Source organism: Parasteatoda tepidariorum, chromosome 4, assembly GCF_982258835.1.
Source record: "Parasteatoda tepidariorum strain Cologne lab strain chromosome 4, Ptep-v5.0, whole genome shotgun sequence".
Taxonomy (NCBI): domain Eukaryota; kingdom Metazoa; phylum Arthropoda; class Arachnida; order Araneae; family Theridiidae; genus Parasteatoda; species Parasteatoda tepidariorum.
The window spans coordinates 21237860-21255794 of NC_141758.1; the positions used below are offsets into that span (position 1 = coordinate 21237860).

At 31.6% G+C, this 17935-nt stretch overlaps 1 protein-coding gene across 1 annotated transcript in view; it reads right to left on the bottom strand.

Annotated features, from left to right (window-relative positions):
- Nucleotides 1-98: 98 nt before the first annotated feature.
- LOC107442841 (platelet-activating factor acetylhydrolase-like) overlaps nucleotides 99-17935 on the bottom strand; it is a 165164-nt gene continuing 147327 nt past the window's right edge. The window contains exons 7-8 of the mRNA XM_043044717.3: nucleotides 9267-9415; nucleotides 99-759 (exon numbers count right to left, since the gene is read on the bottom strand). Coding sequence (XP_042900651.2) covers nucleotides 680-759; nucleotides 9267-9415 — 229 coding nt within the window. The 3' untranslated portion in view covers nucleotides 99-679. The remainder of the gene's footprint in view (nucleotides 760-9266; nucleotides 9416-17935) is intronic.

Consider the following 17935-nt stretch of genomic DNA (forward strand, 5'->3'; position numbering starts at 1 on the left):
TGGTTAGGTTTAAATATGATGTGACAAAAGAGCTAAAAAAATGTTATATATATTATTATGGTTTTAACGCTTGTTGAAGACAAAGAAAGACACTGCAATTGAATGAACACAATTTATTTTTTTTATAAAACTACATTCTAAAATTACAAATGTTGCGAAGTAAAATGCTTCTGTACAATATTTACAAAGGTTCTTGGTTCATAATGATAAGCTATAAGTGAATAAAAAATTTCATATAAAATACTGTGCAAAAAAGTATAAATAAATAAATACTCTTAAAATCTACTTTTAAAACTGATTAAAAAGGTTTGAGAGATTTATCTAAAAATCTCTTTTATGTACTGTATCTCACACATTACTGTTATAAATATCTACTTTTGTAATTTTAACTTAAAAAAATTCTATGAGACCTTAACAATCTGATTTCCAACATGGTAATATGCATACTTTGGATAAGTTATATATTTATGTAATCAAATTTACACCACATTTTAAAACACTTTCTACCAAATTTTCCACAAAAAGAGATAAAAAAAAAAAGAATAAAAATGGATTAATCACAAATATCACTCAAAGAAAAATTCCACACAAATCATAAATAAATCTACTTTGTAGAGAAAATGTTATGAAGACATGTTTAGTACAACATGTTTTTGTAACCAGCTGTATGATAGAGTAATTATGATAATTTTATGCCTTCTTTTAAAACATTTCGATTCTGCTCGATGTACTGGTTGTGCTTTTCTTCAATGGGTAGACCTGGAAAAAAAAAGCACATTATACTTTAGTTCAAACTTCACTGAAAAGAAAGAATTATTGGTCTCCATGCTGCAGAGCGTTTGACGGAATGGAGAAACTGCTCGATCAGGGAGGCTCCAACAGCGATTTCGCTTAACTTATAAGGTGAGTCAAATTTGCCAAAAATCGTTGACTGCACACAAAAGGAAAGTTATGACGTGAGCCATGGGGCACATACTTTTCCTCCACAGAAAAAAAATGGGAAAAGCAGTGCCGATTTGTTTTGTTTGGGCAAATTTAACTAAAATTAAATAAAACAAAAAATCACTTTTGTATTAACTTTGAAGGATAAAAACTCTGGAAGCATCTTATTATATAGTTGCTATTCTTTGATGCGCTTGTATCTATAGTTGCATATAGTTAAAAATTTAGATTCTTTTGATACAACTCTTTTTCTTGTTTTTAAAAATATAGGAATACCCATTAATGCGCTTGTTATTACACAGATAAAGAGGCTGGTAATTTATCGTCTCCTCACTGTCACAGATTATTTATATCTTTTTTCCGCCTAAATTTTAGAGATTTCTTCCCAATTTTTATATGTTTCAGTTATTAAAACATCGTTTAAATCGCAAATTTATTTAATTCCACTTAAAATTTTGTAATTTATAAAGATTTCGCAAATTTCTTACTTTAATTCTTCTACACGACCAGTTCCAGGTACCCTTTGAAAATTTTATTTGTTTTCTGGTCGATTTTCAAGGTGCTCGATTCTGGGCAGCTAGTCGAATAATCAAACAATCATGCAAACAAGATAAAGATTGTTCAATTTTCTATGGAACAAATATTTTACAAAATATAGATCCAAGGAAATTTATTGTGCACATATGTGAATATAATCGTATGTTTTTCTTTTTGGTTTATTCAGCAGCAAAAGAATTTTAACCAGACTGGCTGGAAATTTAATTTTTTAAACCATTAAGTAAGAAAGCATTTTAGTTAAAATTATCAATGGCAAATTTTATTCATGTTTTGTTTTTATTAAACGTAAATCAAATAATACTGCAGCAGAAGTAAAATGTTTCCCAGGGAGATATTTTGTTAAGCTATGTAAAAATTAAGTTTTTTTTCTTCTTTTGTTTTAGAATGAAAATGAAAAGTTCCTCAAAAAATGTAATTTTATTCAAACAATTGTCTTGGTTTTATCTACAAGGAAATTAATCTTCAATGATGTTTACATTAGTATGTAATCGCATGAGAACAATTAATGTGTTTATAAGAAAATTTCTGTTTGAAACTTTGTTGTCTACCACCATACTTTCATAAAATGCTAAGTTACAAATACAAGAAATAAAAACTGGTGTTAAACGAAGGCTATTTTCCTTAGTTAGGATACAGGTTGTGTCCATTTTCTCTCTCCATATATTGGTCTTATATTGGATGCTATTTTTTCCAGGTTTGGGTTTATTTGCTCTGTTAGATTTTTTTATTTAAAAAAAAAAGAAAGATATTTGCCCCTTCAATTGTTTTTACCAGTGTTTTGTCAAATTCCTCTACAGAAATCAAAACCTCTACTGGGCAAATCAGAATTGTTTGATAAAAATTTCTGAATTATTCCATCGAAATACATTTTTTAGCTATGCTTGTTAAATTTTTTTCCCCTAAACACCATAGAATGTTGCATTGAATAATGTATCCTTTTTCTTCTATTTTTTACTGACGTTAGACCACTACTCTTTTACCTCAGATAACAAAACCTAAATCAGCCTAATTCTACACTTAACAATTCAACTCATGGACTGCACACTAAAAAACGTGTGTGTTTTTATATTTTCCTTATTTATACTAAACACATTAGCCTAGAAGAAAACAATCTTAAATTTTTATTAAAGCATAGTTAAGTGATAAAATTAATATTTGCTGTGTTGCCAATTCGTATGGTTGTTAGGAAAGTTTTTATAAGGTGGTAGAAGAATAATTGTTATAGAGTAGAAAGATTACTCCTATACAGGGCTAAAGAGAATAGAAGGGCTAGTTCACTCCGCTCTTAGAGCTGAAGCTACGATTTGCCTCCTCATGACGTCACTGTGTCCACAGATCTCTAAGATCGCAAGCAAAGATATTATGATAACTTTGCATTTTTCTCTTTGTAAAAATAAGTTAGGCTTTTTCTGGTTATTAGCTTTCAAACTTGACGTAATTAACACATTATTTCCGTTCATAAACATAGTTCAAAAAAACTTTCTTGGCCATTATATTAAAAAAAATACCATTTTAAACTTATGAAAATGTTTTACTAGTTGGCGAAAATGACACTATAATTACTTTATTTTTAAAAGTTCTGTTTTAACTTTAATTATTAAGAAAAATGAAAGCATATATCGACACTTTTTTTATCTACATATTCTTTTATAAATTGAGTTAAATTTAGAATCCCTGATTTTAAAATATGCCGTTAATAGCAATTTGTTCATACTTAATCAATAGGAAACATCAACATTAAACGCTAATTACTGAAACAAAATAATAATTTAGGTTCCTAATGACATTAGAAATTTTACAATTGTTTATAGATATTTAAATTTACGATGATATAATTTATAGATATTCAAATTTAAGAGAATATAATTTAAAAAAAAAAATCATAAATATTTAGGATAACTACATTAAAAATATGTTATGAAATTAGGAGAATTCCAACTATATACTATATATTTTATTTATACTTTTTATTTACATTTTAATTTTCATTTACTTTATCCATTTTTTAATTTTTTTCACCTGCCTTTCTTTTTGAAGTAACGAGGTGGTTTCTATTTAGATAATGAATTTTTATACAAGTTCTTAATGACAGAATAAACGACAGAATATTGCTGTTTTATATTAACTGTGTCATTTCGGAATCCATTCTTTACATAGCTGTTCATTTACTTTAGGGAACATGCGGAAAATTATATTTTTTCCTTTGTTTTTCTATCAGAATTTTTTCAAGTTGCAATCGCGCAAACTGGCATTTCGATAATAGTTTTAAATTCTTGTAAATTCACTGCAAAAACTGAGGAAAGTCATTATAGAAAATAACAAATGTCTTAGAATATCTCGCAAAAAGAAATGCTCCAATATTAGTTAGAGCTAGTAAGGCCGAACGCTCCGTTCTTGAAGTAAAAGTGCGAGCTTTGCGCCAAAGTGACGTCCCTAGAGAAAATCGGAGGATTGGCGCGGCGAGAGCTACTTCAAAGGAGTGAACCAGCCCTTCTATTCTCTTTAGCCCTGACTACTATATGCCAATGTTTCATTTTTGGAATATGTACCTTTTTCAAAAATATAAAGACTGATAATCTAACTATGTCCTTAGAATTTATCTTGGAGAAATACTAAGACATTTGTTTTCTCAAAGTTATTTTAATAATATAAAATTCTTTAATATATTTTGAATAAATGAATTTTTCATATTTTTAAATCCAGTTGGTAGTTAATGAAATGAATCTTCTATTAATCACAAATGTGTGGCCATTTTTCTCATCAGTAGTCATATCAATTACAAGTCATTCATTTCATTTCAACTGAACGTCCCGCAGTGGACCGATTGTTAAGACACAGTTCGCAGCAGATCACTGGATGCGGGTGAGTGACCACTTGGAACAGTGGGCGTAGGGACCGAGGGTGTGCGGTATTGGTCCTCGTTAAACTGTTCTACCATAAAGTGCTCGATTTCACGTGTAAATACATTAAATAAAGGGCTAACGAAAAAGTTTTGCTCCTTTATTTTTAAGGTATTATTGCGAAGTGTGAACCTGGCAGGTTAATGGATGAGTTGTTATCATATAACAATGAATATGGATGTATCGGTTATTTCAAGCGAACTTTTACAAGGAAATAACTTACAATCTCTCTCTCTTTGATTTCTGAAATAGAAAGTGTTAAAAAGTACCATTTTTAAATAAAGGATTAACAAAAAAGTTTTGTTCTTTTATTTTCATGGTTTTATTACAAACGTGCATCTGGCAGGTTAATGCTTAAGTTGTAATTATATGACAGTGAATATGAATGTATCGGCAACCAGTACCGTTTTTACGTATAGCCAGTGCCTGGGGGCCTCAAGCACTCAGGTGGGCCTTGGGAATCTTACTTTTTGTAAATTTTATTGAAAATTAACTTAGAATATACAACATTGCATTATAAATTTTTTTAAATAAATATATTCTAGTGTAAATAGTGTGCATTTTTTTCAACAAATAGTGAATGATTATCGTTCAATCACCAATAATTTAAATAGTTTTTCACCTGGAAAACTTAAAATAAAGCGAAATCTATTTTTAAACATTAAAATAAGGTTTTTAGTTAGTTAATCAGCTCTTTAGGTCTAATTGTCTCTAACTATGCTTGACCACCACCAACTCTGTTTAGTGTTTAGAATTAGTTAAATAAAGTACTAATTGAAAGAGTTTAGAATTACACAGTACTACAGGACAGCAACTTTTAAACTGGTTATATCTGATTTGCATTTTGAAATATGTTTTAATAACTAACTTTCATAGTTTGACCAAATAATTCATACTTTTTGCGTTTTTTATTTGGCATACCTTTATGTTTTTTTTTTTCTTAATTTCATTTTTTTAAGTGGCCTCTTGGTTTTTTTAAAAATTATTTTATTTATTGAGGATTACAACTGGTCAGCATCTCAATTTTTAAAAAATTAAGCATAGATTTAAAATGTTTTATTTTATGTAATAAAATTATGTAAATAATAACAAGCAAATAATTATGATGATTATAAAAAATAATAAAATTATGTAATGCTTTATTTCTGGGTAATAAAAAGATGTTTAAGTTTTTTTTAGATAATTGAATGTCTTAAAATGTTCTATTTTCTGAATATTAAGTCTTTTAGTTTGATTTTAAACAGTATGATGTGTTAAAAGGGCTCAAAACATTTCTGTGCCCGGGGGCTCTGCTCGCTATTAAGGCGGCCCTGTCTTACTTCAAGCAAACATTCACAAGGAAATAACTTTTTGATCCTTCTCTCTTTTTTATTTCAGAAATAGAAAATGCTACAAATAAATGTTATCAAATAAAAGGTTATCAGCAGAAGTTTTGTCCCTTTATTTTTAAGGCATTATTGCAAAATATGAATATGGTGAAGGTAAACGGTTGTTATTAAACTGCTGTTTGTAGAAAATGCAACACCATGAAAGAATCATCAGAATCAAATGAAATTTAATGCAGAAACGACTTGTACTGATACAAATAAATGATGAAATTTTCAAAACAAAAGAAACAAATTAAGCGTCCGAAATCAGTATTTGGTGCAGCCACCACGCGCTGCAATAAGTGCTGCTATACGACGTGGCATGGAGTCAAACAGATGTTGAATATCTGCTTGAGGAAGAGAATTCCATATCGCTTGTATGCGCAACCAAAGTTCGTCTTTGGAAACTGCAGGACGCGGATCACGAGTGAGACGCCGACCAACCATATCCCACACGTGCTCAATAGGCGACATATCCGGCGAATAAGCAGGCCAAGGAAGAAGTTGCATGCGTTGTGCTGAACAGAAGTCTCTAACAGTCCGCGCAACATGTGGGCGTGCATTATCCTGCTGAAAGATAGCTCCAGGGATGCCTTGAAGGAAAGGAACGACTTCGGGCTGTAGCACTTCACGGACGTATCTGTTGCTATTGAGATTACCCTCAATTCGTATCAAATTGGATCGTCCATGATACGAAATCGCACCCCAGACCATAACTCCGGGTGTTCGACCACTATGTCGTTCAATAATACACTCAGGAAGGCAGCGTTGACCGGCATAACGTCTAACACGAACACGGCCATCATGGGTCCACAAATTGAAGCGTGATTCATCTGAAAAGACAACTTGGTGCCAATCAGCTCGCCAGTCTCTGTGCTCAAGAGCCCACTGCCGACGCAGCCGTCGATGATCCGCCGTGAGGGGAATCCTGTATAATGGCACCCTTGCACGCAATCCACGGCGCAGCAGACGACGACGAATTGACGAAGCCGACAATTGTACACCTGTAGCAGTAGACCAATGTGCTGCCAGCTGCCTGGAGGAAGCTGTGCGATCATTCACCGCCATGCGGAGCAGGTGTCGATCATCGCGCTCTGACGTCACCTTCTGTCGTCCAGTGCCTGTTTTTCGAGTTGTTCGGTGCTCGTCGGTCCACTGCTTCCAAACTCGCATCACTGTGGAACTGTTCCGCTGCATACGAGCTGCTATTGCGCGATAGGAAAATCCTCCTTCTCGAAGGCCGATTATCCTCCCTCGTTCAAACTCCGTAAGTTGCTTGAATTTCTTATTCTTCCGTCGTGGAGGCATACTCAGGTCTCACTAAACGTTTGCCACTAACAAATAATCATAGACTATTTTCAACGTCCCGCTACAGCACTTTATTTATACGCTTTCAGCATCAATTCAGAGGGCGCTGCGCGCGCCACGCACGCGCGATGGCTCTGAAACTTTATTAATTTGCATAATATCCTATAATTGGCATTTGCTGCGAATTTCATTTGATTCTGATGATTCCTTCATGGTGTTGCATTTTCTACAAACAGCAGTTTATATAACAGTGAATATTAACGTGTCGAATATTTTTAAATAAAGGGTTAATAAAAAAGTTTTGTCCCTTAATTTTTAAAGGAACTTTGACCATATTTATGAGAAAATTTTTATTAAAATATAAATAGCAAAATTTTCTGATGAGATTTCCTCACATATTTTTAAAATAGAGCAGGCTTATTGTACCTGTATCGTACAGCTTGTTTTCGTACGTGTAATCGTCAGGAAATTATATTGTTCAGCATTAAGTATGCTACTCAGAACGTACATGCGGGAAAATACAAAATCCTTCTAATACATTTGTAGCGTATCTACCACTACAAAATTACAACTACATTTCACTAGTATATAAGACATGTTAACTCGACTCTATGTCGGGGTACCTTTTCATAGATGAAGGTTGACATGGTCTGTAAGGTTGACATGGTCTCCCCACATTGGTGACCCGGACGTGATGTGAACACGCCTACCTTGAAAAGAACGCCCACTTTGATCTGGATACGCCTACATCGGCAGTAACGCCTACTTCGTTGGATGGTCCACATTGAACAGTTGACTTGCTACTTGTGACTGCATCATTATCCCCCTCCTTACGCTGTTGCTACTCAGTCTCATCTCGATCACACACAACGTTGGCTTGCATACACTCGACTGCTAACGGCAACACAGGAGCGACCACAACCGTGAAGTTAATACACCTCTCACATTCAGCACTCAAAAAATACGGTGATCTTAATACAGCTCTCCCGGCTTCGCAAAAAACAGCAATGAATCAACTAGTGGCATCCATTCATCGAATTCTATCATAGCTATAATTCTGGTGGGGGAGTACTGTAGCGTATCTACCACAACAAAATTACAACTACATTTCACTAGTATATAAGACATGTTAACTCGACTCTATGTCGGGGTACCTTTTCATAGATGAAGGTTGACATGGTCTGTAACTACTCTCCCCACACATTACTTACCTCACTTTAAACATGATGTTATAAAAAAATTCTTATATACTATAAAAAAATTTTAGATATTAATTTTGACTTGCCAAAAATGTTTCCGAAAATCTCATAGAACTTCATTTAATAACATGTTTTCGATCAATTGAGAGACATTTCTTTAATTTTAAAAAATAGGAAACTGAATCGGGTTGACGCCGATTCAGTTTCAGAGCGTAGTTATCATTATGACTATTAAACTCTGATTCAGGAGTATATAAAGCAAGTTAATATTGCTGCACGTTTTGATAAATAACGGTTGACATTGATGGCAGCATATTCTCTACACAAGAGGTGTCCGAAATATTAAGAAAAGAAAAAAAAACTTCGTAACTGCAAGAAATGTTTCTAATATTTCTGAAGTACTGCGAAATGTTTCTGGATAATACAGAAAGAGAGCTCTGATAGCTTAAACTCTGCTTAACTTAAACTCTAATTCAGAAGTATATAAAGCAAGTTAATATTGCTGCACGTTTTGATAAATAACGGTTGACATTGATGGCAGCATATTCTCTACACAAGAGGTGTCCGAAATATTAAGAAAAGAAAAAAAAACTTCGTAACTGCAAGAAATGTTTCTAATATTTCTGAAGTACTGCGAAATGTTTCTGGATAATACAGAAAGAGAGCTCTGATAGCTTAAACTCTGCTTAACTTAAACTCTGATTCAGAAGTATATAAAGCAAGTTAATATTGCTGCACGTTTTGATAAATAACGGTTGACATTGATGACAGCATATTCTCTACACAAGAGGTGTCCGAAATATTAAGAAAAGAAAAAAGAAACTTCGTAACTGCAAGAAATGTTTCTAATATTTCTGAAGTACTGCGAAATGTTTCTGGATAATACAGAAAGAGGTATCCGAAATATTCAGAAAGGTTTTACAACATATACCATAGCTGCCCCCTATATTCAGAAACGTTACGGTTTTTTTTTTTTTTTACAGTGTACCTACCCAGATGTTCACAGAAAAATACGTTAGAAAGTTTCGTTGTGAGATCCATTGCTGTGAATCGGCTTAGACTTGAATGCCCACCGAACAGAGTTCTCATTGCTCTGTCACACAAGAACGGCACATCTGTTTGATTCAGGTGAACTGTTCCCCTGAAACAAAAACATAATGCATATATAAAAAAAGCCTATTATTTTTTAATCATTGAAACAACAGCTATAAGACTATATTTATAAACTTGTTTTAGCATAAGTCCCATAACGATATCATTGAATTGTTTTAATATATCAGTGTTTCCCAAAGTGTTGAATCAAAACAGTTCTCCACGAAGGCAAAATTCTTCCCAATACTTGATCATGGAGTTCCCTTGTCTTGCGGACTGGGTTCAAAATTACAAGGCTACGCAGTTGAGCATTAGTAGTCGTAAACCTAAAATTGGGTCTGCTGTTCCTAGACACTTATAAAATAACATCAAAATTCGCCTATAATGCGCATATGTGTTGCCCCGGTAGCAGACCCGGATATGTTTTGCCTCGGTAGTAGAGTGATCCAGTGGTCCCCATCCTCCCAAGCTCTTGGGCGCATTCATCCCCCCCCCCCAAAAAAAAAATTTGCTAACTTCACCCTTCCATGTTAGCTCGTTCGAAATAGTGCTACTTTGCTTGCATATAATATAAGAAATGCAGACCTTGATCCTGATTGTGAATGCTGAAAATATGTTTAAAGCAAAAATAAATAAATTAAAAAAGACGGCACAAAAAATACTTGAAAATGGGCTGACTAAAACTATTACAATAAATGATAAGTTACTGATGGCACCTGTAGATTAATGAGCTCAGAAGTTTTAAACTAATAATTAAAAAAAAAAAAAGTTTATTGAAGTTACCAAACAATGCAGCAAATGGCAAGCAGCAATCATCACAAGAGTTGGGAATTTTAGCACAATTAACCCTTTCAGACAAACGTCCATTATAATGGACATGATTTGGAGATTTTTTTTTAACCCTGTCGATCGCCGTTTTTTAACAAAAAAATTATGCAAATGGTTCTTTATACCGTTAAGAATGTAAACATTTCCAGAATTTCCTTATGTATTTTGCTTTGCACCTGTAGTCAAGTTATGTATGCCTGAAAATGGCCAGTTGCTTCTTTTATTTATGTAATTAAAAAAAAAAATTCTCTCGTCTAAATGCCTCCCCAAACTATTCGTTTTATTTAGTGCAACCCTCCCCCCAAGCTTTAAGTGGGCGCCTCGTGCGCCCTCCTTCCCCCCTGATGGGGGCCCCTGGAGTGATCTATAGCACTTCTTCATGAATCCAAATTTTTTTTGCAGCTTCAAGGCATTCAGATAGATATTATTTCAGAAATTCAGCTTTACCATTTAACTCTAAGACTTTTATTTTGCACTAATGGAAAAAATGTACGCATGAAACGGTTCTAGGGGTGTTTCACCGAACATACCACCTGTGGTCTTTACCCCACCCCTACAGAATGAAAGGAACTCCTGAGGTAGGTATACTTAGAGTGCCTGTATTGAAAAGAGTGATGACAATATCCAAGAGCGCATGCGCTGCCGTCAGATTTTTGTCCAAGGGGGTAGCCAGATGATACACCGAAATTGGCGCCACTCGCTCATTTGGTGTTATTCTGAAGGTTCTGTTATTCTAAGAGTATATACTAAAGTATCAATAATATAAACTTTAAGATTGGAAAGCACATGATATTACAGATTTTTTAAGAAACATTGTCTAGCATCTGAAATTGTTAAAAAATTAACGTCAATGAAAAAAAAAAAAGACTAATGAAAAGACTTCAGCTTTTAATAAATGCCTTAAATAAAATATAAAAATTAATAATGATTATGCCATTTATTTCAGAAATAATAATTAATAATACAAATTATATAATTTATTATTATTTATTACTTTTTCAGGAAAAAATTATCGCATATTCACCTGAAAAGGTATTGTTTATTTCAACAAATTGTAAACAAAAATTTCCATAATTAGTTGAAATTTAAAACAAACTAGCATTTTATACAGTTGGTAACGAAAAGTAAACAAATGCTACTTTGTAACGCGCATTGTAACATTGTAACGCGAACATTGTAACGCGCCAACATGTCAAAGTAATATCGCCAAACTCTGCACTTCTGAAGTTTTGATAAAAAGATGCTCAAATCTTAAAATTTATAAGTAATTTAGATAGAAATTATGTGCATTAAAAGTAAATACATTTATTCTTATCTAACCATTAGTTATTTCATCACCTTGTTCTCTTTACAATGAGATAAACATAACTTTATATGCACGCAAGTAAGTGATAATAAGGATAAATTCTAATAACTAACAACTATCCAAATTTTCATCCATAATTTTAACATTTACTGTAACTGTGAAGTTTCTTATTGAAAAAAAGTAAGTAATGAACTTATTACATGCATTTATTAATACAGAACATAATTTTTTTGAGTCAGATAATTTTCACTCCATGTAATTCCAATGGCGAATTTTCCACTCTCGCCTCCGGCGGTAAAGTTTTTCTGTCCACCAATCAGGAATCGTTTCTCCCTTGTCCACTCTCTTTTACTCTAGGCTCTCTAGGTATACTGACATCGAAAACAAGCACAGGGTTTAACATAAGATTGATTTTTGGCATAACAATATGAAGTCAAAAATCTCGCCAGTGATATGTTTGTAAACTACACCTTCCCTCTTACGCACGAATTAGCTGCGCATGCTCGACAAATCGAAACCAAAAATCGAAATACTAGATCAGTTGTGACTAGTATTGACAGCACTGATCTAGTAACTAGTTTTACTCTATATCCACGCCCTCGAGTGAGCTGTGGTGCTTCTTTATTGTAATTTATTCCTTTTTTTATAAGTTGTAATGATTAATATTAATTCATAACATTCTGTATCTTTGCAGAAAAATAGGAAAATTCGCAAATTTTATAACACAATTTTTATCTCGAATTTTTGAAAGATTTATAATTTGTAAACTTTAAAATTAAAAGAAAAAAGAAACTAATATGTTCTTAAAATTTAATTCTTTATATCATTCTGAAATTCAAATACTTGAAATAAAAAAAAAACACAATTTATGTACTTACTTACAAAAAATAAATAAATTAAATTAAATAAATAAAATAAAGAACATTTTAGTGAGCAATCTGAGCTGCCCAAAACATTAAATTTCATATAAAGCACAAGAAATTACAAATTGATAATAATTGCTGATATATAGTCTCATTATTATCTGTTAGCGTTCAATTAGTTTGTAAAAAGCGTTTTTCTGGTTTTCATTTATGCTTAATGGAAATTCTAATTATTTTCATTCAATAAGTCTTTCAAAATCTGATTTTACTCCTCTATTTCAATTACAAGTTATTTTGATATCTGCGTTGTGTACAAAAAAGTGAAGAAAGTACAAAAATAAGAAGAGCATTTCACAACATTTACTAAGATGATAGACTATATATCCAGGATGATAAAAAAAATATTGATTATTAAAAAATAATTTCATTGCTATAATAAACATTGAGAAGAAATCCTATTATATATAGGTTAATATATAGGTTATATATAGGTCATAATATACAGGATACTACAATAGCTTTTATATTACTCTGATACTTAAACTGCAAGTTACTTTGATTTTTGGATCGTGTTAAAAGTTAAAAATATAAGAAAAGTGTACCACAACATTCACTAAGATGACAATTTGTCTGTTAAGGATGATTAAAAAAATTAATGGTTAAAAAAATAATTTCATTGCGATAAAGAACATTTAGCTAGAATCTTATTACCGTTCAGGAATCTAAAACACTTTTTTGTGGTTTTTCCTTGCCTGTAACGCAAAATTTGTTACTTGCAACTTAATTATTTATGCGAAATAATAATAGTAAATAATAATTAGTGATGCTTCAAAATCGACAGAGAGGGTGTTCAGTACTGGGGGTAACGTTCGAAAAAACAGAGCATCTTTTATCATTTAACCATTCGGAAATGTTGATATATTTTTATTTCAAAATAAAAATTTCATATGAAGTTTCAATTTCGCTCAATTGGCTATGGCTCATTTAGTAAAATTATTTTTTATAGTTTCAAACTTTTTTTTTTCAAAATTTAATTCACTTAAACTAATTGATTTCCGAATAAATTCATAAACCTATCGTTTTAAACTTTCTTTGATTTCTAGTTAAAAGCTTAGTAAAGTATCTAACTTAAATTAAGACTGCTTATACCTTATAAACGATAAAGAGGTGCAAATATTGTATCTACACACATTTTTTCAATAAATATTTTAAGCAAGATTTGTACATTGTAGTCAATTTATTTAATATCTTTCTTACATATATATCTTTAAATTTATAAATTGATTTAAATCAATTTGAGTATGGAGTTTTGATAGAAATCTGATTTTCTGTGCCTTACAAGTAAATGAAATTAAATAATACTATATCGCGATACAAAATACAGAAATACTATATCGTGATGCAAAACTGACGATGCATCACGATATATAATTTCTAATATCGCCCAGTCCTAGTCATGACTATTCGTTTTGAGCTCTTTTGGGTAATTTATTATATCGTGAGAATTTTATTTTATTGATTGTTCAGATTGCTTACAGTCAGAAACTAGCAGAAATTAATTATTTTTTATTAGAATTTTATTTTATTGATTGTTCAGATTGCTTACAGTCAGAAACTAGCGGAAATTAATTATTTTTTTATTAAATATCAGCTTTCTTTAATTTTTAATAAGGAATAATATTTTATTCTAAATAGACAAATTGTTCTTTCTATTACACTTAGAGTAAGATTTTCATGTGTGGAAAACTTTAAATTGCAACTATGAATAATTAAATCAGTTTTCTATAATTCCTCCTTCACCATTTTAACATAGTTAAATCAATTTCCTTTTTGAGTTATCTGAAGTGAAAGTATTAGAGTCTGATAAAAAAATTTTGTAATTATTTTATATTTCTAACAATAATCAACTGCGACATTGAATACGCTTAAAAGCAATATTATTCAAATAATATTGCTTTTAATTAATATTGCTTAAAATTGTTCTAATTTCAAACAAGTCTATTTTTGATGCTTTTTTTTAATGGCTAGGCCAAGATGTTTACGCACATTAAATAATATTTCTATTTAGAATCGTATAAAAACAAATCGAATAAAAAATACAGAAAACTTTATTTCATAAAGTGTGCTAATTCGGGTTAGGAAGCTCATTACCGGCACAAAATGAAACAGGAGAATAATTATAGTTCTTCAGAAACAAAGATGTCTGCAAAGAAGTTATAAAGTGAATGGTTTTAACTTAAAATAAAAAAATAAACTTTCGTGTCAAGAAACAAAAATCAATCAAATCGGATGGAGAGAATCAGCGTAATATCTTGTTTTTAGGATATAACCTTTTTTAATGTCATTTTAGAAATAAAATCTTGTTTTTTTTTAAGTAATAAACAAACAAAACCAAGTATAATAAAATAAATTAATTAAAAAAATAAATTAATCAAAAAGGTAAAAGGGGACTCATGATACAAACTTTAAAAGAAAGTTTTCAGGTTTAGTTTTAGTTTCTTTTTTTGTTTTAACCATTGAAATTATCAGCAAATGCATTAATAAAGCAAACGTCTCAGGAACGTTAGCTTGTAATCTTTTCTTCCTCAGAATATGAGAGTTCTCGAGAATCATATATACATTCTCCTGGTACTTCGACAGCAGACGACTATAAGCGAATATACCAGTTGTGTTTTAAGAAAGAGCTTTCCTTCCTATATACTCTCCCCTTTGGCGATCATCATTTGGCATATACTGGGGCGAAAAAGAGTGCCAATCTAGTAGGTAATAAAACCTAGACTTGGTTCAGAGTATGGTGATTGATCATCCCCACGCCCATAAAAAGGGGGAAGCAGAGACATTCGGTGAAACACCCCTGACACGCATGAAACACGTGGTGACAAGTTGGCATAGAAATTAAATGGAAATTTTCTTTAGTTAGCAACTAATTTTGTTAAAAAAAAGACAACAACTGTTTTATATTGTAAAAGCAAGGCTGCCAATTTTCTACACTTTGTTGGAAAACTTCTTTTTATGGTAGTAAATTTTACGTCTTATGTATGATTCCTTCCTTAGTAAAATTGATTTGAAGTTATTTTCCCTGCTAATACACGTGAATGATTTAAAAAGTTGATATTAAAAATCACTTCTTTCTAATTCCTCATGGTGAAATTATTTAAGTTTAAAAAAAATTGAACTAATTTCCTTTTTATTATCTGCCACTCAATAAAATATTTTGAAAAAGGCGCCCTGGAAGTCTACGTAGATAATTTTATATGATTCATAGCTTTTGTTGATAGGAACATTCAGTTTTAAAAAGTTCCCACGAGCTGGAAAAAATAAATGAGTGGTAGCTAAGATTTTTCAAGACTACTGAAAGATGCTTACATTCATCTTTATTCGCGAATTATGAAATTATTTTTTGTACCTATATACATTTATTTCCTTTCCATTATTTCCTTTTTTCCGAATAAATATTTATTGATAGCTTAAAAACATCTAAATATATCTATCTCACTTTAAAAGATTTTTTAGATGGTCTTACCACTTGTAAGAACTAAGAATGAAAAATTTGAGTAGCCCGTCATTAACATTTTTAAAAAGAGACAAGCTCCAAAAACAGAACATTGGATTTTTAGCGGTTAATCTAACATTCATGTTGCAAAATCTTCAAATATAAGGTTCTTAAAAATTATATATGCATACCTGCCAGCTTCTGCGGTAGCCAAAACAGGTTTCACAAAGTGGTAGTAAAATAACAATTAAAGTTAGAAATATTTTCTAATAATTAAACTACCTAAACATTTCAGAGCAAATACATCATATCTACGCATTTTTTAACCCTTTTGCATTCGCAGTTTTTTTAAACACTGTTTGATATAACTCCAGCACTATAGCATTTAAAATACACAATACAGTATTATTATACAATTTTAAAATGCTGAAATAATGCGGTCACTAATTATTAAGTAATAAAATTTCTTAATTTTAAAGTGGTGACTGTTGATGGTGCCTCAGTGCAGACATCGGAGTGCAAAGGGTTAATTATTGATCTGTCGTGGTAAGTTTAAAAATTTTTTTGGAACTTTAAATTGAAGATTTAGTTTGTCAAAACGCTATAATGATGTTACCACTAAGAAAATATTTTTCTCAACAGCCGTACAAGTTGGCAGTTACGTATTTGTTGTTTAAATTCAATCCTTTGCACTCCGAGTACTTTTAAGGACTGTCTGATCTAATATCAGCACTATAGCATTTAAAATACACTATATACTATTGTTATACAATTTCAAAATTCTTCAACAATGTGGTTACTAATTATTAAGCTATAAAATTTCGTAATTTTGAAGTGGTAAATGTTGATTTTGCCTTAGTGGGGACATTCGAGTGCAAAGGGTTAAGTTTAATTTATACATTGATGCTGAAAAGGGATTAGATCCCAATACAGTCAACACATTGCAAGTGGGTCTCATTGATTTAATTTTTAATGGGGTTGTGAAATTTCTACATTTATACTTATTTCATCAAATTATACCTAAATTGATTTTAACTACCATTACATTTAAATAGTTTAAACATACTTACAAATAATTTGACAAATTCATGCATTTAGTAAAATATTTTATGGAGTTGATTAATTTAAAGCCCGAACTCTTCGTAACTTTGCAAACATTTCAAATGTCTCTAAGTTTAAATGAATAAAAAATAATACATTAAAGCATAAACTTAGGTACCAATGCAACAATTTTTTTAAAAAAGGTTACAATGTTTGTAGCCCAACATTTAGTTATTTTATTAGGTTGAACATGCTAGCTAAACGTGAACTGATTGTATGCTTTATGTGTCACTTTAAATGGCGATTCACTACCACCAGGTGAACATCCCAGAGAAGTGGGTTACAATTGACTTGATACTCATATGTGGTAGTTATCTTAGCATCAGTCCCGCGAGGGACTCTAACTAGTAATTCATCTGAGTGGGAATAAATAATAAATCGCCGAAGCGCAACTGAAAGGTGGGGTTCAGTAACATTTACTGAGAGAAAATTAAATTAAAGTAGCGAGATTATACTAACAAATTTAAGAGAGAGAAGAGGTTTTTGTGGCAGACTGCCTCGCCTCCCGCTAAGCTTCGCGGATGCACAGTAGCCACATAGCCTCAGAGAAATTGGAAAAATACATGATAATAAATGCGCAAAAATATAAAGGTGAATATGAAGTGAAAAATTATATACAAGTATTTACAAAATTTACGGGACAATACCTCATCGGATAGGAAAAAGGCGGTGGCCGGGCTATATTTTATATTGTCTTTGATGAGTTCAAAATCAAAGTTTTTAAAGTAGTTGCACGCATCACAGGAGAGTGCATCCCTGAAGAAATTTACACATAGTTCAGCTATTTTGTTGATTTTTAAATCTTTTATTAGATCTTTCATTCTCATGAATCTGGAGACCCCAGTGATGTAATTGACTTGATACTTTACTTTGTTTAACAAAAGCTGGGCACCTGGGCCGCGCAGAAGACCCATATCCCATTCATCATGAAATAACAAACAAAATAAATATAAAAACAGTTCGTATACAGAGTCTTTG